Genomic DNA, 24,309 nt, shown 5'->3' with positions numbered 1-24,309 from the left:
AAGTTCCCCAAGAGAGTAGAAAAGAATAGAAAAATTCCTTTACGATAGACCAGCAGCACAGAGTTATTCCAATTAACAAACCTGTGTAGTGATAATCTGCCAAAGGGTGGGTAGGCAATCGTACTGGCCTCTGCAACAGCAGTTTGGTCAAAGCTCCCTAGGATAAACACAAATAAAGCAATTTAAATTAACGTTTGGGGTATTTAGAACAAACATCGGGCAATTGTTAATGCTCTCCTTTCTGGTAAGCTAACGGAAAAGAACCATAGCACAGTTTAACATTTGGGACAATTTTAAAATCACATTCTTGACTATCCACTGAGTCTTGGGTACCACAGGCAAGCAGTAAGCTCACAGCGCCTCTTCATGTCTCTCTGAACTGACGCTTTCCAATACTACCACCATGGTATTGGGAGAGAGTTAATTCCATATACAAGAGACCATGCAGCAGTTTCCTCTCATCTACTGAAGGCCTAAGTTACATGCTCATATCCAAAAACATTGCCCTAAATGGTATCTGTCTTAAGCATCGAAGTCATTGTGATCTTATCTCACTTAACTAAGTGATATTGCAAAATAAAACAGTGCAGTCATGTGACTGAGATTCCACACAAAAAAAACCCTCTCAAGCTGGTTTTTACTTTGCATTTAAACTGGAAGTGCTTTCAGAGTTAGCAGAAGGAGAGAATGGAGTCATGCTTCCATTAGCAGTTTAAACCACTTTAACAGTGAGCTCCTGCTGCCGGGGCAGCCCTGCTCCTCCCTAATGCCAGCAACAGCATTCACAATAGCGGGCTGGTTCTGGGAGCTTACTTAGAAACCAAACACACACATGCAATAATTACTTTTTTTTCTTCCCCCTTCTCCAATGCAGGTCAATACAGCCTCATAAGTGTCAGTGCTGGCACACTACAGGGGATGAGAAACAAGCAGCCAGGCAAAATCGTGGGGTACTCCTGACCAGAGGGCTGATTTATGCCAGGTTAAGTCAATCACAGAACTGTAAAAGGATAACAATCCTGTGCTGTATGCTACGCTCTGCTCTTTGATATTACTTCCCAGAGGTGTTAAAGGGCACTTATGAAAGAATATCATGTCTTAGAATACTGATATAAAATTAGCAGTACAGCCATTCTACAGATATGCACAGAGAAGTTAAATGGATCTGCCAAAAGTAAGAGGAGCAAGACACCGCACTTCATGTCTCAGCTTCAGTCCCAGCCTCTTGTTTTTCCTTCCAACACAGTCACCTTCCCAGGAAGACAACATTTAAGGTTCGTTTAGCAGTTTCAGCTCACTCACCCTGGTAGAGTGTCAGCCTGTTTGTTATAAAGCCAAACATATCAAAGTTGGAATTATGCAAGACAGTAAGTGAGCATGGCACTGTACATCAGGCAGAACCCACTTTAGGGATATCAAAGGGACACTAAAGAGCGGAGCCAGATGCAATGGGAGGAGTCTGCAAGGCTCTCCTCTCATCAAGTGACAGGCTACCTGGCCTTCATTAACATCTTTGACCACATCAAGGTGAAAAACTGGGAAGACTCACCAGAATGCTTCCCTTTTCTTCATGTAAGAAATGCAGCGCCAGCTCCTGGTTGGTTCCAGCCCCAGGAAAAATGCTTGAACAGGCAGCAGCTAGCAGGTTTTCCACTGTTTCCACAGAGATACCAAAAAAATTCAGATAAGATTAAAATGGAGTTTCCTAGAGGACTCGCATCATTAATTAGCTCTTCTGAAGCAGGGCTAGACATAAAGTAAAACTCTTCTAAACTTGAATGTCCTTGCAAATTTATCTGGGTCAAATTTGGACACAAGAACTCATTAGACCACAAGGACACACAACATTAATTTGCATGCAGCATTATTTACACATGGAGTTACTTGCAAATCTCCTCCCTCCTATAACGTCTTCCCATCTCCCCTCGCCCCAGACATTTCCTGAACCCCCCCTTATAATGCGAACTTCCATTTCACAATAACTTTTTTTCTCTCTCACCAGAAAGATTTCTTCCAAGCCTGCCCAATTCCTCTTCCCTTCAGGATTTATACATGCCACAACCCATGTGCACCAACAGCAGAAGCAGACACCTCCCCCAAGTCTGCCACTAGCTGCCACAACTCCTGCTTCCTCATCCTGACTTCTGTCTACTACTTTATTTTTCCAAAATACTAATATCTCTAGAACATCCCTTGAAAAATACAGAAGTTGAGTGCATGTGGTGTTCAAATATTAACAAAGACAAGGAAGCTTCACTGAGCTTTGCCTGAACAGTAACAAATGGTTCCATTTCATCTCAATTAAAAAACCTCCCCTCACCACACACAATCTGATAAACAAGTTTTACTCCTAAGACTGTTTAAGACCACCCAAACATGTCACTTGATGAGCAGCTCTGAGAGGTTCTCAGTCATGCCTACAGTAGATACGTGGTTACCCCTACTACCGCTGTGAGAATTCAGTCCCATTTACCAGCATTCAATTTCTTACCATTCTCTTGGGTGACTTTGTTGGTTTCCAGGTCACCCCACGGCTGCCACACCAGCTCTGCTTTATGTTCATCAACTGCTGCCAGCGATCTGTCTTGGAGTGATGGGATTTCTGCTTGAAAGCGAGTTCCTACATTTATTCGCCTGCAGAAAAGGTAAGAAGTAACAGTCAGGTTCCCTTTACAATATCCAGAAAGTCTCCATCTCTGCTAAAAGCACTAATTATGAAGAAACTGAAATGCAGCAGGCTCTTGCATTTAACATGAAGAGCTTTCAGGTGTTTTAGGTTACCTTAATAAGTATGACTCAAAAGATGAGAGGCTTTACATCCATTACCAGTTTCCATTGTCTTATCAACAATGGTTGAAGTTGTATTTCAATTAGGATCTCCTAATAACTGCTCAAAGAACAGTTAGCAGCTTTCAGTTATCTCTTTTTGACAGGCTGTCACATGGACTTCTCTTAGGGCAAACTTGCTCTTCATGCATAAGATAGGTGAGCTTTTTTTAGTATTAACGTTTTGCCAGCCGTAACTACAGCATCATGGCATTATTTAGTCTCCAGTAGTCCTTTTCAACCTATCTGGTCCAACTCCCCACTCAAAGCAGGATCCATCTCAGAGTTTGGTCCTTTATGATCTTGACACAACCTAGTACCTTCTAGAAACTACTTCTAACTGAAACTAAAAATATAAACCAGTGAAAGCCATATTATTAGTTCTGTATCAAAACAAAATGCCGTTATTTTAGCAACAACCCCATTCTTTTAGATTCTGAATTAGAGGATAGATTTTTCACAACACACAATCCATAGAGTACTATACTTGCTTTAAGTCAAGTGACCATCCAACAGAGATTCTACTCTTACTAGCAAACAGGATCTTGTGCATAAAAATAGGTAAGAACCACCATTGAAAGACTGCTCTACCGACTTGGAGGCCTGCACGTCTACACCAATAGCGCAGCAAGCAGTGAGAGCATGAGACACAGAGGTAGCTACACAACTCAGTGTAAAATAGAAGTCCATGGACAACTTTCTAAGTAATATAGCAACTATGTACACAATTCAGAGGTCCAGAAGAGAGAGCAAAAGAAATGCCCAAAATAAGCTAGCAAAAAAGACCCATCAGAAAACCAAGATATCAGAAAACCAAGGTACTTAAGAACAGCTGCTGCTCAAGACCACTTCAAATATAATAAAAATCTATTCTGAAATGATAGCTATCTTTAATGCAAAAATATTCCTCTTCCATATGCAGTCAGCTAGCACTATACTGATATCTTCTGAAATAGTAAAGGATGAAGAAATAGAAGAAATAAGAAGACGAAATGAAGAAATAAGCTGGTGCAAGTTTTTGGGGGTTTTTGGTTGTTTTTTTTTTTTTTTGAGATAGCAGACCAGGCAGTGCCCACAACATAATTAAACTTGAGTTGCTTCATTAGAAAAAAAGGTAAAACTCCCTGCCCAGATAAAGGCTTGCTATAATTCTCAAGTCTCGGCTTGGTTGCCCCTGCCTAGCATGACAGGATACAATTACCAGAGAAAAAACCATGGTCTAGTACAATAAGGAATAGTAACAAAAACATCTGGGAAATGCCAGCCTCCAGACTCTTCTGGTCCTTTGCTGTTCTGAAGTGACACACACATGCCTATTAGGAAAGCAAGCATCTGGAAAAGGTGTGGGGAGGTCTTGACACAGCACATATAACCATACAAAAACCCAGAGATACTAGCAAACATTCCAACAGGATGCTTTGAAGCCCTAAAAGACTGTGGTATCAAAGGGAAGGAAGAGGGTATAATTTTCTGTTATGGAAGGGGAAGAAGGAAACACCTTCATTCCCTTTTTTTCTGCCTAATACATCACTTCAATATTGTCAGTAAGCATCTACATCATGAGCTGGGAAAGCCTGCATTCAAAACAAATGGCTGACTTTGAACACACAAAGAGATTTTACAAACTATTTCTTTTGCACCTATAGAGCTACTTCCTCACACTTGAGGGGAACTGTTTACAATTCATGTGCGTATAAATGAAGAGATGCAGAAGATAACTACCCTACACACTTGTTTTGACTTCATCCACCCATTCAGCAGCAGCTCAACAGTGACAGGGTGGGATTCATACTTGGACAAGCAGAATCTGCTAGAGGCACAGGCTGATGCTAACTTCCCTCCAGTGGCGGATGACAAGATGACATCCAGCATGACAGATGTAGCAGGAAAGTTTTAGACAGGCTGCCATATACTATCCGTCATCTTCCCCAAAAACTATTTCTGATATCTGTCAAAGGTAAAGCAATAGGGACATTACACACCTCACATCATAGCCATAGGCAGGGGAGAACTAAGGCAGCTGAAAAGGTCCCATCTCTTATGCCCATGGTTGTCACTGTTGCAGGATCTGCTTCTCAAAAGTAATTCAATTTCAAATGCACACTAAAAGTAGAATCTGCTTGGAAAACGAAGAACTCCAAAAAAACCCATCAAAGTTTGGTTTTGAGTGTTTTACAGGTACAAAAGTCTATTAAAACTATAAAACTATATAGTTTTCAATTTTTCCTTCACTTATCTTGATCATCTTGGACAGAAACAGCACAATCCAGACCAAAAATAAAAAGCAAGATATTTGATGCAAGATTGAGAAGACCTTGCCAAAAAACACAGCAAAACGAACGCTCTGATAAAGTCTTCCTTTCAGCACACTGTGATGGGCTGAAGAGTGATGTTAACGTGGTAGTCTTGTGCTCACTGTGATCGGTCTTGCTTATCCTTACAGCGTGCGGTTTCACAGTGGAAGAAAGAGTAATGGATTCTGATCCACCCTAGAAGGGATGACTGACAGAAACAGACCCTTTGCTGTCAACTGGCAACAGATAAAGAGGCTGTTCCTGCATTGGGAAATTTGGGAGATTTTGTGCCCCAAAACACAGACTCCTCCAGCCTTCGCTGTGAGAGGGAGAAAGGAAATTGGAAAAGCTAGAGGGAAAGAATGTGGGCTTGAAAGGCGATCAGAAGTTACTTTTTATCTTGAAATTAAACTTAGGATATGGCATCCCTAGGCTAGAGAAGCTTAAGAACTAGACCTTGTACCTGCAATGGCTAAATTAACCAAGATTTCCACTGCAGGATTTGACCTGAGTAACGTGATCTAATTTGGCCTGCTCTAAGCAAGGGCTTTGGACCAGATAACCTCCAGAGGTCCATTCAAGCTACATTATTCCATGATTCCTTCACTGATGAAGCCTAGATTTCAGTACAGCAAAAGCTCTTGCCTGTAAGCACTAACAGTGCTCCTGGGACACCCTGGTATACAGCTGGGTGTGGTAACATCCAGAATTGAGGCTATGAATTGGGAAGGCAATTCACAGCTGATACACCACAGGTACACCTGAGGCTGGCTGGCTGAGGGGTGACTTTAAGACTTTGAAACAACCAAACTGCAAAACCAGTAGGACAAAGATCTGCGCCACCAGCTGCCTATTGTACTACTTCACAAGTAGAAGAATTAAGCTTCATTATCACATTTCCTATTCTCAATCTCTGCCATGAAATGATCCTTTGAGAAGGATTAGCAGAAGGTCTGGCAAAACACAAGCAATTAAGAACACAATATCAAATACTGACAAATTATAGTCAACTTCTCACAGTCAAGATTACAAATAAAATATAAACATATTTTTCTTAAAAAAACACACCTTCCTACCATATTTCCTTATAGAAGATGTCTATATAACTGACCACAACAGTGCTGCACGAACTAGCTTCGGAGCAGCAAACTGATTACTTTGACAACACAGAATGACACCAGTTTGTTAATTTATCTTGATTAAAAGTTAAACTTATCAACCTGCATAAGCATCTGTTCAGCAAGACTTAAGATGATAGCAAGATAACTCTTTGCACATAACTGCCTTTTGGCAACAGGAAATAAACCTGCATTACTAAGTGACTGTGGTTTGAAATGTCCAGCAACAAACTTGAGAATTTTCACACACAACCAAAATTGCAGCTAACTTTCTGTTTAAATTGCTGAAGTTAATGACAAACAGACATAACAGCCAAAGACAATTGCACCATAGAGAGCTCAAAGACCAAGACCTGGAGGGGAAACAAAAAAATATCTCTTCAAGAAGAGGTTCCCCCGGATTGGTGTGCCACAAACCAACAACAGAAAGATTAATTAAACCACCTTCAAAACAGATATAAAAAACACCAAGATGTGTTTATTTCCATGAATGGGCTCAGCCTGGAAGGGATTTGCAAAGGTGACAAGAACAATCCAGGTTCATTCACAACTGCAACATTTGCACAGGACAGCCTGCTGCCAGAAGTGCAGAAAACCCAGCTTCAAATAGGAAGGCAGAGTGGAAAAAGGGTGAGGTAAAAAAATGTCAACACACACTTCGGTTAATTTTTAGCTTATAAGCCATTTTAGAAGAAAAATTAGAAGCAGCCTGATATCAATTTGGAAAGAGTGAGTTCAACATCTCAAATGTTACAGGATATGCTGCAGAGTTAGAGCAGAGATCCCTGACTGCAGAGTCAGCAATGCAGAGTCATGTGGGTGTTTTTATGCTATACGAGTGTTTCCACACCATGCATCTCCATGTTTAGATTTCGCAAGAGTTCATTAACCCAGGTATAATAATGAATTGGAACTCAAGCTGATAACAAGCCCGGAGTGTCTGCAAGGGCTGTGTGACATTTGCTACTCTGCTTAGGTTTGGGAGGACTGGCACCAAGCCTAAGCTCGTAACTCCAGCTTTGGTATCTCCAAACTGTGTTCCCTAGAGCTGCTAGGTCTACATATGGCTGAGCTTTCTCAGCACACAGCCAGCTAAAAAGAGTAATAAGGGTTATTAACTCAGGCCATACACACTGTATGCAACTGTCTGTAGTGCTTTCAGATTGAGTTAGCCCAGGAGGGAGCAAAGTTGTGTTCACAGTTGCGCTGCAGCTAATACACGCCGCGCAGATAACCTGCAGTCTGACCCATCCACCCGAGAGCTAACTACATTTTTTTTTTCCTCTAAAGGAGCGTTATTTCCACATTCTAAAACAAACATACAGCATACAGAGAAGTGTTTCTATACAACAAAACATGACAGATTCACCTTTAGTTAACCAGTAGTATTTCAACCCGGAGACAGATGAGTAGTAACAGAAAGCAGTTAACCACCAGAATTACAAGGTCCATTGGCCCAAACAAACATTATTTATCATATGGAGTAATTTTAAATAAAGTGTATATTTTGAGTCACTAACAGGAACAGATTTAATGTTTCTGAGTGATACATCAACTGTACAGGGAGCAGCTTGAAGGTTTATAAGGAAGACTTGAAGCACATTGACTACCAGGCTAAGAATCTACTGGGTACTTACGGTTCAATGCTGACTGGGGTGGCTTCCCCCACTACCGTAAGAACAGGAGGGGTAACTTCTGAACTATCTGCAAGGAAAAGAAAAAACTGCTCAGACAGCTCATCTCCGCATTTGAGATACATTCTTCACACAGTTTGCAAAGCTACCGGAGCTGTCCATGTCTCAAAAAAGGTACCCATACGCTAAAGACGTTTAAGATGACCAAGAACTTTCCTTCCAGTCACCACCTACATCTTAGTAATAACTATTTACTGTCCCCTCAGTTCAAGATAATGACAATCTATTATAGAGGAAGAGCTGACTTTTCCATTCCTAAGAATGTCAGCAGGGGGTGTTGCAGATTAATGGCACATGCATCTTATCCTGCATGCCCAGACAGAAGGAATATTGCATTTCCTCCAGCCTAGCTCCCCAGCCTGTCACCAAGAACTCCTGGTTCTACATAACCACACCTCAAAGTCATCATCTTCCTCCTATTTCCCCACAGCCCCTAATCATAAGTTAGCCAAGAAAGTAAGGATAAAGTGAAACTTACTTGATCTAAGCAGAGTTCTGTGAGCACTTTTAGGAGTCACTGGAGGTGGAACCGAATGACCACTTGAAGAGAGAATAGCGTTAAAATACAGCCCAGATCCTTCTCTCACTGGACTAAGAATTGGCGGAGGAGTGTAAGGAGGTAGCTCAAAGTTCCTATCGGAAGGATGATCTGCCAGACGGACAGGTGACCTTAAGTGGCTCTGATACGGAGTAATGTTAGAATAAACAGGTGGCGCAATAAAGGTGCCAGCTTTTGGTGGTATGAAGAGTGGTTCAGGTCTTGGCCGCTGCTTTGGTTTCCGGGCAAAGCCCTCTGCTTCATCCTTTGGAACTGCATCTTCATGCTATTAGAAAAAAATTGCATACTTAATGTCATTTTAAAACCTCAGGTCATTTGAAAAAACTTCAGTGAGAAGGCAACATTCTTTCATGGCAGCTCAAAATCTGGATAGGGCAGTTGGAGGGCATTTCAACAATTATCACAAAAGGAAAGAGGGAGGAAGAAGATGGGGAATGGAATGAGCTCAGGAACTATTAAATAGCAACACTAGCTCTGAGTACTTATGAAGTTTTATTTTACACAAACTACACATATCTCAGAACCCCAGGTTGGAAGGGACCTCAGGGATCATCTAGTCCAACCTTTCTAGGAGGAGCACAGTCTAGACAAGACGGCCCAGCACCCTGTCCAGACGACTCCTGAAGGTGTCCAACGTGGCTGAGTCAACCCCTTCCCTGGGGAGATTATTCCAATGGGTGACTGTCCTCACTGTGAAAAATTTCCCTCTGGCGTCCAGTCGGAATCTCCCCAAGAGCAACCTGTGTCCATTCCCCCTTGCCCTCTCCATGTGACTCCTTGTAAAAAGGGAGTCTCCATCTTCTCTGTAGCTACCCCTTAAGTACTGGTACATGGTGATGAGATCCCCTCTGAGCCTCCTTTTCTCAAGGCTGAACAAACCCAGCTCTCCCAGCCTACCCTCGTATGGCAGCCTCCCAGTCCTCTGATCATCTTGGTGGCCCTTCTCTGGACCCCTTCCAGCCTGGCCACATCCTTTTTGTATAGCGGGGACCAGAACTGCACACAGCACTCCAGGTGTGGCCTGACCAGCGCTGAGTAGAGCGGGATGACGACTTCTTTATCTGTGCTGGCGATGCCCTTTTTGATGCAACCCAGCATCCTGTTGGCCTTCTTGGCCGCAGCAGCCACTGTTGGCTCATGTTGAGCTTCCTGTCCGCCAGGACCCCCAGGTCCCTTTCCACAGAGCTGCTCTCCAGCCAGGTGGATCCCAGTCTGTGCTGCACTCCTGGATTATGTTTTCCCAGGTGTGTGACCTTACACTTCTCCTTGTTGAGCTTCATAAGGTTCTTGCTGGCCCACTCTTCCAGCCTATCCAGATCTCCCTGCAGAGCAGCTCTCCCTTCTGGAGTGTCTACTTCCCCACTCAACTTGGTGTCATCTGCAAACTTCATCAAGCTACACTTGATCCCATTATCCAGATCACTTATAAAGATATTCAATAACATTGGGCCCAATATTGATCCCTGGGGGACTCCACTTGTGACAGGTTGCCACGTGGAAAAGGAGCTATTTACCACCACCCTTTGGGTGCAGCCTGTCAACCAGTTCCCCACCCACCGCTCAGACCACTTGTCTAGGCCATAACGCATTAATTTCTCCAGGAGGAGACTGTGGGGGACCGTATCAAAGGCCTTGGAGAAGTCTAGGTAGACAATGTCCACCGCCCACCCCACGTCAACCAGGCAAGTCACTTTGTCATAGAAGGCCACTGGGTTTGTCAAGCACGATCTGCCTTTAGTGAAGCCATGTTGGCTTTTCCCAGTCACGTGCTTCATTTGACTTATGATGGCCCCCAGGAGGATTCGTCCTGTATCTTTATCAGGGATTGAAGTAAGGCTGATGGGCCTATAGTTACCCAGATCCTCCCTCGAGCCTTTCTTGTAGATAGGGGTAACATTTGCCTTCCTCTAGTCCTCTGGCACATCCCCCATTCTCCATGACTTCTCAAAGATTATGGAGAGTGGCCCTGCGATGATGTCAGCCAGCTCTCTCAACACCCTTAGGTGGATGGTGTCAGGGCCCATTGGTTTGTAGGGGTCAAGCTCCTGTTGTAATTCGTGTACTAACTCTGGACATATGCCTGGTCCAACCTTAGTCTGGAAAGATGATGACCTCACAGTAGGTTTAAAAGAGGACATAAAATATAGCTGAATCCTGGTACAGAATCACATTGTCACCAAATAGTGATAAGAGAACAGAAGACAATACAATAATATTGTCTTAGTCTGTCAAGCATTGAAATGCAGAGAAATCTCCGATGCCTGCCATTTCTCTGGCATCCGAATGAATAGAACAAACAAAAAAAGGCAAAACCAAAACCCACTCAACAGCACCACACTGAAGGGGAACACTCAAGTTCCAACCCTCAGAACCTCAGTAAGAGATTTCAGTTCTATGAGAATAAATCTTCACTTTGGATTTTATTCATATGCAGAGATATGTGCACTACTCACAGTTTATTACTGTCTATGTATGTATGGAGAAAGTACTCTTTACTCAGACTATTTATTCTAGTGTTATTGGTCATCTGGCTTCATCCACTGTTTAGTAGCAGGGCATTGCTTGGCTGTACTAGCATTAGTTGTAGGTCATGAAAAGCCAGTGATGCCCAAATATATGGCAATATTATGATTAAAAAAATCCACAGTTTCCAGAATACATCAATTCCAAGGTCAAGCCTCAAGATCAACCTACTTTAATAGAAGAGCTTATGGATAAAAACTACATAATTAAATCTAACAGATTTGGCTCATCTTTGGTTTCTTAGTCTATCCATACCTGATTTGAGGTTTCCGTGTTAGTATTACGATTAGATCGCCTCCGAGTGACTATCACAGAAGGCTTGCGTTCACAAGGAGCTCGATCATTTGTTTGGCCTCTCTGGAGCTTTCCATCCTCAGACTTCTCCTTTCCAAGGCTTTGCAAGTCAATTTTTCTCACTGGCACAGACACAGGAATGATAAGAGGCACGAGGCTGTTATCCTCCCGAGCTCTTTTCGGAGCTGGTGAAGAACTGGCGAACTCCACAACACTTTTTGCTGCTGTGGGTCCTGGAGCTGCTATCAGAACACTCTTCTCTTCTGAAGTATCCAGTTCCTGAGAAGAAAAATAGATTCCTTAAAATTTCTATAGAACTTACATAATAAATCAGATAAGTCACTTTCAGTGTATATCACGTTTCTGAACGCAGTTTGCAAGATGAAATGGATTTGGAAAACTGTTATGGGAGAAAAAGAATACTTCACAAAAATTACCAAAATCTCTTAGAATTACCTGAGGATTGCCTGAAGTCTCAACTGCTAGAATATTTGTATACATCATTCTTAAGTACCATTTCACTACCTATGGTGTGACACTATTTTCCAGATGAATTTGCCGTCATGTAACTTCCAACAAAGGTTATTCAGTTTTAATCATGATCAAAAGCTGCAGGTTATTAATTTCAAATATTGGACTTCTGTTCCAGGAACAACTGAACTGTGATAATCTTAATTAAATCTCTCACACAAAAAGCAGAGCTAGCTTTTTGCTACTTTTTTTTTCCTGATTCACATGACAGAGGCAATTTTCCTTATTATAACTGGAGCCTTCAAGGTTTGCTGTCTAACCAGGCTTGAGCATAAAGGACTTCTACTCAGCAGAATCAACAACAGGTTCTGTCATAAGGATTCAGACACCCTGCCAAAGTCATTTCACTGTGGTAATAGATCAAGAAAGCCAGTTTCACTGATGAGTGAGAACATGCTCCATGACAGCTCAAACCATGATAGCTAGAAGGACACTAGACTGAAGTCCCACTTTGATACTATATTTATATTGAGGGAAGCGCAACTGTATTGTCACAAGATGCATAACTCAGAGCCTGGAGTTAGTGCTCTGGCCTCTCTCCAAATGGTAATTTTTGTTGCTTTTAACAGCAAAAAGATCCACTCTGAAACAGTAAGCCTTAAAAAGAAGACAAGTGTCAAGCTTAAGCAAATAAAATCAACCATATCAATAGGATTTAAGACTGCCTCCTTCCCAGACCTTTTATTAGAGTAAGGCTAAGCATGCACAGAAAGGTCTATCCTGTGAGTGACACTGCAGTTTACAAGTCTGCTTCGTCACAGAGGCTGGAGATATCTGCCCCCACCACACAATGATGAAACACAAAACTGAAGTCACAACTGGCATCAGCTGCCCCAGACGGAGCTGCAGGAGGAATTAATGAGCTGTGAGGACCTACATCCCTTCACTCCAGGCTGGTGATATGCACCTGTACTTTCCCATGAGACTAATTCTGTATTTGAAGGGCATTCATCACGCTGACAGATATGTCACTAAGGACCACTACCTCTAGATAGTGCAGGACTCTTGTACATTTTTGCAGCCTCCTTCCACTACTTCAGGAAAGAGACTACCAAGGATGCCTTTTTAAACATAAGCAGGTAATCTCCTGGAAACTGATGCCTACTTTCCCTAGTCCTGCCTATACCTGAAGAAGCAGCTTACATGTGGCTTCATGCTGCTATATGTGCTCCTCCATCCATTAGGGAAATTTATGCTGTTATCACCTTTTTCCTGATGCCTCGTTAAACATCTGCTGGGATAGCTCTGGGGTCTTCTTCTGGCAGCAAGATTCAGAGTAGATAGTGTTGCACCACTGTTTAGAGCAGTGCATTCATACTACATTCTTTAGGTCACTGCCAAAAAAAAGTCTTGGTTTTACTCAGATTACTTTTTTTCCTCCTGATGTAGCTGTTACTAGTACAAGCACTCTACTTTCAGGTACCCAGAAAGTATGCTAACAGCAATCAAACAAGTACTGGCAATATGAATACGTGAATGAGCACAAATTTTGACCAACCTACAAACCTCAGATACTTCCTGTGTGCTACACAGATCTCTGTAGGTCAAGAGACATGAACTAATTTCCTGACTACAAAGAGGAAATTATGGCAGCTAGTCACACAAAAGATGCCACATTTCTTTGGCTGTATGATCAGTTAACAATGCTCCTCTTATTTTCAAGACTGGGAAGTAACCAGCAAAGGACACTCCTCCCTGATGATGGGAGGAGAGATGAGCCCTTTGTGAGAAAAGAGTAAGGAGGAAACCTGAACAGTAGTAGATAGAGAGAAGGCACCACCGGGAGCTTAATATGAATAGTGGAGACATCCGTAAAGGTGCTGTGGTCCACATCAGAGCTTTTCTGGTCATGAAAGATCACACATACCTAAGGTTTATTAAGAGAGGACATGACTGACTTTGGAATTAAGCTGTTTGTTTCAGATCCCTAAATAGTTTCTCAACTGTTTGATTATGCTCAGAGGTAAGCAGAAAGCAGTCATTGAACAAGGGACAGTGTTACCTCAAATGTGTATATTCTTCTTCGATGAAATGGAATAGCGCAGGAGTTATTACTAGTTAAGAAAGGATCACACTTAGGAGTAGAAACTAACACCTGAGAATTTTAACAATGTAGTAAATAATGCTTAGGCCAGAAAGGAGGGTGAATCCCCCATTTACAAGAATAAGGCAATGAATGTCTCATTAACAAGAACCCTCCTAAAACAGTACAAGTCAGTAGAACTTCAAGGACTGACAGTGGAAACATCCTGCCACAAAGAAGGGTGTGAAGATAAGGGAAGGCCAGATGCGAAGTCACCAGTGATAAAAGGGAACAATCTTGGTCCAGAAGGCAGCACCAAAGCACAGTAACTGGGGGGAAGGTAATTCTGGCAGGGGGAGATTGCAACCACCACCTCAACTGAGGGATGAAAGGACTACCCCCCCAATTCCTCTTGAGCATGTGCAGTAAATTAAAAATCACACTATAGCTTTAAATTTAAGTGAAGAAGATACAGACCAATGGAATAAGATGATGCTCAGTCAAGTCAATGATTATGTATTAGATAGGTGTGGTGTGTTAACCGTCACGTGTAAATGTCAAAAATGAACTCCAGTAGGTGTGCATGTTAGACGGAAGGATCCCCCCTGCATTCAGCACTGCAGTAAAGAGAATGCCTGATTCTTAATGCTTCATTGGTGTTTAGATGTTTATTCCCTGATTTTGGTGCCAACAGGACCTTCACTTGTAGAACTGCTAGGGGATTTACAGCTAGCTCAGTGTCTCTGTTGCAGTATTTGGGGCAGGAGGGCAGCTGGATAAGCAAGTACAACTTGTTGCACTTCCATTTAGAGTCTTGCATAAATACTGAGGGATGAACTAGCGATCTAGAGTCCTTCAGGACACCCACAGAAACCCACCAGTCATTTTGGCATTGATCCTGCCCACCCCGCAAGTGCTTTCTAAAAAATTCAGAATTCACAGACAAAACCCAGTTGCGACAGCTGACAGATGTGTTCCAAGGCCACTGCTGTGATCAGACAAGAAACCTCAGCAGCCTTTAAGAAACATCTGCCCATCCAGTGCTTTCTGCCATCATTCTGCATCATCTTGCTAACAGTAAAGGCAGTTTTTCTCTGCAGCTAACTGAAGCTTGTCCATGAAGGAGGCGAGTCCAGAACTGCAATTCCACAAGTAATTTTTTTTTCAGCCCCTCTTTCTTTTGTCTGTGGCAGCTGGTGACCTGCCCTGTGCCAGGGGAAAGAGACCAGGGAACTAAAACCTCTGTCTCCCTTCCGTAAAGGAACACTTAAATCCAGACACCCTTATGATGACTGTTTCAGATCTAAGAAAAGTTTTTTGCACTATTAAGGAAAACAAACCACGTTGCCTTTTTGCATAACAGCTGTATGCGAAATGAAAACAAAATTAAAAGTTGAGAATTTGCTGAAGCCTGTAAGCAGCAATAAGCTTGCACCACATGAAAAAGGCAAACACAGTATGATGGGCAGCTCTAGTACAAAGCATCAGTTGTGACACTGCATGTAGACAGGTACTGCTGTCCAAAATGATGCTTTCATATAAGGTACACACCACCCACTTTGGAATGTTCAAACAACTGGTTCAAATAAAGAATGTATCTTCTTCCATCAGTAATTTAATCCTATGGTCTTCTTACATGCTCTTCACATAACCTAGAAGCCTTCTCTAGTATAGGTTGTTTATGACAAAGACACCAATAAGCACACCACTCTAGTCCCGCAAACATTTTTTCCTTTTCTTCCTCACATAACATCCAACCCCCTTAAAGCCGTAAAATCCATCAGACTTCAGGTAAGATTTTTAACATCTTTCAAAACCTTATCCTGAAAGCCTGAAGAGATCTAAATGAAGAGTTCGTCTGCTAGTGCCATCATGGAAGCAAACAAGCTGCTTGCATAACTACAAAGAACAAAAGAGCATCTGTCAAAACACTTCTCTGTTTGGCCTTTACATTAAGAATCAAGATTCAAGTAGATGTGCCTTCAAACAGCCAATTTCTAGCTTTGCCTCTCAGGGCCTTTCCTAGGTGCTCTGTTAGCTTTTTCTTGCCACTGTGTTGGTGATCAGACTGCAGTGTGAATTCTAGGCCTTGCTGTAATATAAACATAGAGTGGCTAAGAGTATGAGCAAATAGCTCATGCTGCTAACTGCTACTAGTTTTCTATAAAATCTGCTTGTTCAACTGGAGTTAGGGCAAAAAGGATTGAAGACAGCATCAACAATCAGTGGTTGCTGTCTGCTGTGCAAGAGATGGAATAGGCTAAGGATATTTGCCTCACTGTTTATTAATTCAGTTCTTCCACTCTGACAGCACAACCCTCTAAAGAATCCATTGGAAAAAATGGCCACAGACAGACTAGGAGGAAAATGATGACAAGACCAAGAGAAGGAATAAAATTCCCTTCCCTTTGCTGTCTGGGCAGCAGCTCAAGTGGCAAAACTGTAGGTAAAGTAGCTCAAGCTCTAATTCCCATGTTTCATCAGCCTTTGGCAACAAAGTTCCCAAAGAAAAGTGTATCTTTACTTCTCATGAGAGGCACTCAGTGAAGGAATAATTAAACCACAACTGAAAGAAAACCTCCAAAAACAATCCTCACCCAACTCCAAAATCCCTCCCCTAGGCTAGTTAATTTTGAACCCTGTCATCCTGCCGTATGGCATACATATTGTACAGTTTACACTGATGGGATACCAAGAGGATAAAGAGTGAAGAACTACTTATTTAGCGTTGGCCAATTTTCTTCCCCATCAAGCCCTACAGAAAGTCTACAGACAGACTTTATCCTCAGGTTACCAATCTCAAAACATCTGCTGCAGGCTATTCTCAGAAACAGGATACTGCATCAGACAGACCTTTGCTAGGCCTGGTGTAAATTCTTCACACAAGTGAGGCTTCCTCAGGCTTTTAAGATTTAGGAAATATTGTACATGTAAATTGCATTATGTAAGTTTTAGCATGATTTAGAAACACTTCAACTGCTAAAACAGACAAACAGGCAGGCAAGCAGCAGCCTTTTAACATAAACGGAAGAGAATGTTAAATTGGTAAAGACACCCAGTGAACTGCTTGTCTCTAAATTCCTGGTCATCTTGAGGCCTAATCTGAAAATGTCCACATTTTGAAGCCCTGGGCTAAAATCAAATTTAGTATTAGTGAAATACAACTGCCTTTAGAAATCTCCTAGTGCAGCGAAACCACCCATTCTCCTGCATCTGTGAATTACAGTAACTGAATTTACATGCCACCACTCCAGAGCTGCCCTTGCTGTAGTACAACACTTCTTGCATCAAGATACCATTCTGTCCCGCATATGTACATAATTTGCTTTCATTTCAGCCCTATTTTGTAGTCTAAAACATGCTATCTTGGTCAGGACGTACACCTTACCTTTACATTCTGAAGAGATGCCAGCTCAACAGCTTTTTGGGCCAAAGTTAGCAAATTGGCTTCTTGAGAAACACGCCGTCTCCGTCGAGTACTTTGGATTACACCACCTCTGACACCCTGAAAATCATTAGTTCTCTGAGTGTTTTCTTCAGCTGCTACTGCCTGTTTCTCCCCTTCTCTACCATTCTGGGCTGCGGCTTGCCTGTCTGTTTCCACCTGGCACAGCTGACTATTGACCAGGACATCCTTCTGCCCCAGATCCATTCTCTTGGGGTGCGAATAGCTACTTTTGTTGTGGGCCAGTGATTCAGGCAGCTGCTGTAACGGGACCTCTTGCTGATGTGTTTGCCAGTGATGCAGAAATAAATTGCTAGGTTGTTCTTCTGCCTGCTTGGAAGCCAACACTTCTCCTGCAGATGTCAGCAGGACACCTTCTTTGGAGAGTCTCCGTGACCTTCTTGGAAAGGGAATCTGGGTCTGAGGTAGCACAGTCTGTTGGTTCTGCTCTGTTAGAGCCTTGAATAGCTCCTGGTTCCTCTCCGTTTGCTGAAACTGGTGTGCCATCATGTGATGCTGAGGTGCTGCAGCTGCCACATGAGGCTGTGCTATGGAAGTAGTTTGCTGCAGACCGAAGGCTTGTGTAGCAGCCTGTTGCTGCTGCTGAGGATAGAAATTTTCAAACAGTTGTAGCTGGGGAAGAGCTTGCTGTTTTTGTTGAGCAGTAAATGCTGGACTGGAAGAAGCTGGGGCTTCTTGAAAGACATGTAACAGTTCAGGAAGACCCTGCTTTTGGCCTTGGTGACCAAATGCAAGTTGGAAAGGCTGTAATGGCAGGCTTTGATTCTGCTGCTGCTGTTTCTGCATCTGATGAAAAGAATTCATTTGAGCTTGCTGTCTAACCAGGGCTTGCTGTTCCAGCTGAGCCTTCTGGGACATCATCTGCTGGACAGCATCTCCATACAAGTCCAGCTGTGACACAAACACTCCTTTCTCTTGATTTCTTTTAAGGGCTTCTGGGTGGCCATAGAAGCCTGGGGCACCAGCATTGGAGTGGGGTCCTTTTGGGTTGCCCCCGAAAACCATACTGTGGTTCCACATCGAAGGTGGAGACTGCCAGTGGCTGTCACCCCTCTCTGGCAACCGATTTCCCATTAGTGAATTCTGCCATTTGACAGCTGTTACCGTCTGGGGCATCATCATTGATTCTCCCCTATCTTGACTGTAAAGAGAGTTCATCAAAGCAACGTTGTTGGGGGCACTTAATCCTCCTGCGTGAGTAATCTCCACAGTTTGGGAGACTGGTATATTCCCTCCATGACCATAGTACTGTCCTTCCTTAAGCTGCTGCTGTGGTTCTTTTGATGACACAGCTATTTCCTGCTCATTAAAATACGCAATTCGTTTCCCAGTCCTTTTGCTTGAAGACTTTTGCTGAGCCTGGAGATTCATGGTTCAGTCTATTCTCCCAACTGCACACACTGTATTTACAATCCACCCATCCCTGAGGCTGGGGGAGGAAAGGCACGGAAGTCTCTTTTTTCCATTCAGTTTTAGTAACGAAGGGCAGGAAAGAAGTCCAGATGAAAGTGCATCCACTTCCTTTTTCTTCGTGTGCTTCTCCCACTTCTTTTCACTCTTATCCTTTGTGGTTCAGAGGTCAGTAGGGTCCACTTAGTTACAGGTCCTGAAATAGAGAAGCAATTGCAATGAATCACCAACAGACGTGACTGGCATATAAACCCTCATGCGGTAAGCAACAACACTTATCTGTCCCATTTCCCACCAAAAGGAAGATCCGAATAATATGTGTAAGCAATAATAGATCTGACCTGCTAGAAGAACGTAAACCAAAACAACTTAAATTTTACAAAACAGATAATCACACTGTATTTGCACGATGCAACTCCCAATTGCACACGGACTTCTCACTAATCACTCAAGTTCATCCTGAAGGTTTTTCTCTTAAACTCCCTCTCATCTGGCCAGTTACTTCTATGTCTTCCTGTAGGCAGAATAATCCATACTCAGAAACATAAACCAAAAAAACCTCATGACTCAAAGGAAAAATAACATGTCAAGCCACATTTCCCAAAGATGTTTAAAATGCACACATGTACATGAAGGCTGCAGCCAAACACGCAGCAAGATGCTCAATTCAGTGTTTTCAAGGAAAGGATCAGGCTACAGCCCATCATTCACCCCTCCTCCCCCAATCACTGCAGCTGCTTTCCAGTTAAGAACTGCCCCCACCAAGCATCTAAGCACTAAAGACAGGGCCCACTCAACCTGTTGCCCTCTCAGATGCTTTCTTCAACAGCTGAAAGCAACTGCTCCAGCTCAGGTCACACTCATGGAAAAAGTAGTGCAGGCAGATTGTTACAGCTGCTCCCGGACACCAGCAAATACCTGTTAGTGTAAAGCTACAAACATAATAGAAGAAAGCCTTTCCAGAACGTGCAGTCTAGGACAATTCTACCCTCTTTCACAGAAAAAAGCTATCCACAAACTTAGGCTTTAAAAGCCTAGTTTGCAGGATTAAGGTCTAATGTGTTAACACATACACTTATAAAACCTTTTAAGAAGTTTAGTTTCACATTGAGTGAGGCAGGTAAGACTAACACACACACCCCCTCCAATGAAATCTGCAATCCATTTATCTCCCTCTATAAAATGAGCAATAATAAAATGAAAGCATACAGTCCACTGAAGTCCAGTAACTGGAGTTTACTCTAAACAGATATGGCTCCAGTGCAGATTTTAATACTGGGGTAGGATTGGGAGCATGATGAGGAGGAAAAGACAAAGAGTTTAAACTAACTTACGCAACTTCCACCTCAGAGACCAAACTTGGCTTCAGCGCTACTGGAACCATGGGCCTGTGTTTCAGAGTGAAGTGACTCACTTCCTCAGGCTGTTACATAGCTGTTCCCCCCACGCTCCCTCCCCCTTTGCCCTGGCTACAAACCTCTGGACTGGACCTCTGCCACCCCATATCACGCAGCCAGGGCGTTCCTCCCTCCTCTAAGCACAGCATCTCAGCTCATTTTCCAGTCCTCTTTCAACACGACAAAAATAACTCTAGGAGAAATTATGGACACGTGAGATGGAAAATTCTCTCTAAACTGCAACTACTGCACAAACAAGGGTTTCATAAAGTAAGTTTTTTCCTATTTCAACACTTCATTAGGAGAGGAAATGACATCCTACACCAGGAAACCAGACCCCGATAGCAAAAATGTAGAGATGGAAAGGTTGGTATATGCCTCTGAGTAGCATTACTGTTGTTCTTGCTCCTTGCTTTTTGCAGGACTGCTACAAATGTAGCAAAGCTAACAGCTAAACCACAGTACCTGAGTTACTACTACTAACGGTGGTTTCTGACACTCTCTTTCTGAAATCATCACAAGCTATTCTCTCCAAACTAGACAACTTCAACAGAGGGGGGGGGGGGGGGGGGAAGAAGGGGGGGGGGGGGGAGCTAACAGCTGATGCTGTTCTTAATAGTGGTGGCTGAGATCTGCAACTACCATACACACAAGTACCCAGAATACCTTCAGAAAGAGGGCTCTCAGGTTAGTGACAGAGCATTGCGTTCGCACAGCTCTCCAAACCTCCACTGGTGTGGACTTTGGCTCTGTTTCTTACATTACTACGTAAGAAGCCACCAGCACTGCAAAGCCTAACTCAGACTAGTTTACAACTGCACGTATCTAGGAAAGATATGTAACAGAAGTATTAAGATACAAAGTTTTCCCCCCAAAAAAAGTAAATTCAAATATAACCTAAAGGAAAGGAAAGAATATATGCTTGAGTGTTCCACAAAGGGAGTCCTAAAAAATATTTTATGCCTTGTAGGGAAGTTACCTTGTCACTTGAAGACTGTAGTGATTGAAGAACAAGTGAAGTTACAACAGCTCAGAAACCAGCATGGTGAAATTGACATTACCAGGGAGGAAAGAGATTTAAGGTACTTTGAATAAAGCATGCTTATCGAACATCCCAGATCTCCCAACTGCATGCAAAAATAAATAAAACCTAAGAGATCACCAAGAAGAAAAGAGGATTTGGTGCATCCAATATTAGATGGTAAAAGAACACATCTCAAGATTAGCTTTTCAGGATATCTTTCTATATAGAAAAACTGCAGAAAAGTATCTTGTAGGTCACCCTAGTAATAGCAGTCCATAGTTTAAGCTGAAGTGATAGATGTTCAAGCTGCAGCATGACTATGCTCCAGGAAAGCTCACACTTGGCAGTTCCATCGGTTGAGCACTGCTGGCTCTATGACTAAGCAGGCTTCCCTCCCTGAGGCTGAAGGATGAGCTCACATCATCATCATCCTAGCCAATTACCATCTTGTGGGTTTTTTTGTTTTGTTTTACTTTAATTTCAGCACAAGAGCCAGCCTGCAGTAGCGCAGTAAAATGGCAACACATTTCCAGGCTTAAGCGTGCTTTGCAGCAGTACACCCCTGACCATTTCTTACCTTTGAATAAAGCACAAAACCAGTTCTGATACCGTAATTCCCAGAAGATACTGTGTCTTGCCTCCAAATACACTGAAGCTTTACGATACTTTGCATTGCTTTTACACTGCACAGAGAAAAAGCAGAACCTAGCATCAGTATATTTTGTTTTAATAACTCTAAGATTTGGCATGCAACATCATTAGTTATTTTCACTTCCAGGAACATCTGGCATGCAAGAACATCTCTCAACCTTTCTTCAAATAAAGGTGGTGGCATACAATTCATAGTCAATACTGTAAACAATTTCAGATTTCTAAGAAATTTTTTCTTGTTGCAAAGCTTTTCTCTTCTAGACCTAGAAAGAACATCAAGTTAGATACATACATACCCAATGGACACTTATGCAGTATTTTCTCAAATGTAATAAACGTAAGCAAAGTAACCTACGGCACCTTACTGAGAGAAGCTGGGTTAGCATTTTTAGATAAAACTTTTCCAGTATATGTGCACTAGAGCATTAAAGAAAATCATAAACACATACAAAACACCCCGCGGGCAAGATCTAAGTATAAGTCCTTCAGGACATTTTGCCTAAGTATATGACAGGACTAAGGAGGAGTCTCTGCCTGCATCTAGGATGCTGTTCTCAAATTAATAAAGTCTTCTCAAAGCAGAGGTATCTGAGAAGTGCAGGGCACAGGCACTCAGAGCCACTCACTAGGCTGGTAGCAGCCCTGAGCATCCATCTGCAGCTTTTACTCAACCCAACATAGTTCTGCAGAATTTAGACATCCTATCCGTTGCAACCATCTTGTCCCAGTTTACCATTAGCCTAGAGAGTTTGCTATGAAACCTTTTAAACACTTTTTTTTATTAAAGTTAAAAGTTTATTTAATTTAGAGGACGAATAAAAAACACTCCATTGCAACCATAAAATACCTTTATCTCCCTTTAAAACTTTTTGCCTGTATATTTAATAACCACCCACGTATTATTCCATTTCTTTAAATACTCTCTTCACTAAGTATGTGCATATTTGTACAATTTCACACATCACGTTCATGACCTCACAGACCGTAGTAACCTTATACTCTGCTCTTCAGCCCAGCTGTTGAGGGCTGTGCTGTCCTATGCTTTGCTTAGTTCATTTACTATACCACCTATATTTGGCATGATAAGCAAGTTTTCATTTTGCACATCCCTAATCTCCTTTGAGATCATTTGCACATAATTCTCTCTGACAGAATGCTGCAGAAATGACTCAGGAAAGACTGACTTCTCCTCAAAGCCTGGCAAAATTAAGGATGCAGAATATAATAACAAGTGGTCACATACCATCTTCTATTTCAGCACTTTAATCTTAGCTTTTAAATACGTCTATTTCAGTTTTTTTCATGTGAAAAATAAGGGTTCCTGGGTTCTAGCTAATGTACATTCCCAGCCTTAACTGCAACAATGCTGCCACAGTCCGTCACAGGAAATCTGTCAGAGTGATGAGAATAATTTCTCACTAAACCCTCCTGCTGCCAACAACTCTAATTACTTATCTCCCCTGTAAGAAGCTCATTCGTTTTCGATGAAGAACAGATTCCAAGAACAATTTTTACATTTAAGTCAAACACAGCAAACTAGCCAGTGTCCTTCTGAGACAGAGCAACTGAGCCTTCCTTCTCTATTTTGCTCATTATTATGGTCAAATCGCACATTTATGAAACAGGTAAAGAATCATGACACACATGTTACCAATGAGGAACAAAAACAGAGGAACTAACTTAGTTCTAAGATCACACCACAAACTAGGTCAAAAATCAAGAACAGAATATAGGAAACTAGCTACCAGTTCCCCTCCAATCATGCAAGAAAACATGGGTTTAGATCTACATGCAAAAGACAAAAATCAGCTGAAGTATTTGCATATGTGCAGAAAGGGCAAAAAAAATTTAATTCCTCCAGTGCAATAGCAGGACTGGGGTAGTTCAAGACAGTAGGTTTTGCTTCTGGTTTTGGTGGTTTGTTTTTTTTTTTTTTTTTAAATTACCGTACACTTACAGGGCATCACAAAGAACCTTGTTCCAGCTAACAGAAACTTGCCGCTATGAAACTATTACCACCTATCGCAACAGCCTTGAGTAAGAACCAAGAAAGCAACGAAACCAGGACAGTTTTTGTGTTCAGCAGAAGATTTGCAAAGCTTATTGCACAGTTTATCCATATTCTATGCTTTCCCTGCTGTATGTAAAAACAGGTTCAATCTCTCCCTCAAAAGCCTCTCCCGCACACTCACTTTGTCACATACTCTTCCAGACAGTTAGCTACATTAAAATTCCTGCAGATTGTTTGCAACTTCCCACTCACCACCTTCAGACACCTTGAACAGGAAGGATAACAGCACAGCTTTCCTACATATGGCCCCAGGAGAGAACAAGAAAAAAACAGAAAATAAATCATGTTTGTAAATTCTGTACAGCAAAGCACAGCAATCTGTCTTCTGAAGAAAGGCAGGGGAAAGCTCAAAGCAACTGAGAAACACAACATTGTCCTAGAAAGCCAAAAACTTAAATGGCAGATAATGGTTTTGTGTCCCTGTTGCC

General features: G+C 42.3%; 1 protein-coding gene across 2 annotated transcripts in view; it reads right to left on the bottom strand.

The window, feature by feature from the left end:
• Nucleotides 1–24,309, bottom strand: part of MIDEAS (mitotic deacetylase associated SANT domain protein) — a 59,038-nt gene that overhangs the window by 10,380 nt on the left and 24,349 nt on the right. Inside the window, exons 2-10 of one of the 2 annotated variants that reach the window (XM_075105693.1) lie at nt 21,737–21,842; nt 20,216–20,328; nt 17,251–18,934; nt 11,270–11,587; nt 8,411–8,756; nt 7,876–7,942; nt 2,492–2,634; nt 1,550–1,653; nt 82–157 (exon numbers count right to left, since the gene is read on the bottom strand). In XM_075105693.1, coding sequence (XP_074961794.1) covers nt 82–157; nt 1,550–1,653; nt 2,492–2,634; nt 7,876–7,942; nt 8,411–8,756; nt 11,270–11,587; nt 17,251–18,699 — 2,503 coding nt within the window. In that variant the 5' untranslated portion in view covers nt 18,700–18,934; nt 20,216–20,328; nt 21,737–21,842. The remainder of the gene's footprint in view (nt 1–81; nt 158–1,549; nt 1,654–2,491; nt 2,635–7,875; nt 7,943–8,410; nt 8,757–11,269; nt 11,588–17,250; nt 18,935–20,215; nt 20,329–21,736; nt 21,843–24,309) is intronic. The other variant, XM_075105694.1, reaches the window with a different exon arrangement.

Source organism: Phalacrocorax aristotelis, chromosome 10, assembly GCF_949628215.1.
Source record: "Phalacrocorax aristotelis chromosome 10, bGulAri2.1, whole genome shotgun sequence".
In the NCBI taxonomy this organism is placed as follows: Eukaryota; Metazoa; Chordata; class Aves; order Suliformes; family Phalacrocoracidae; genus Phalacrocorax; species Phalacrocorax aristotelis.
Note: the sequence above shows the minus strand (reverse complement) of the source record. Positions and strands in the feature narration are given on the sequence as shown.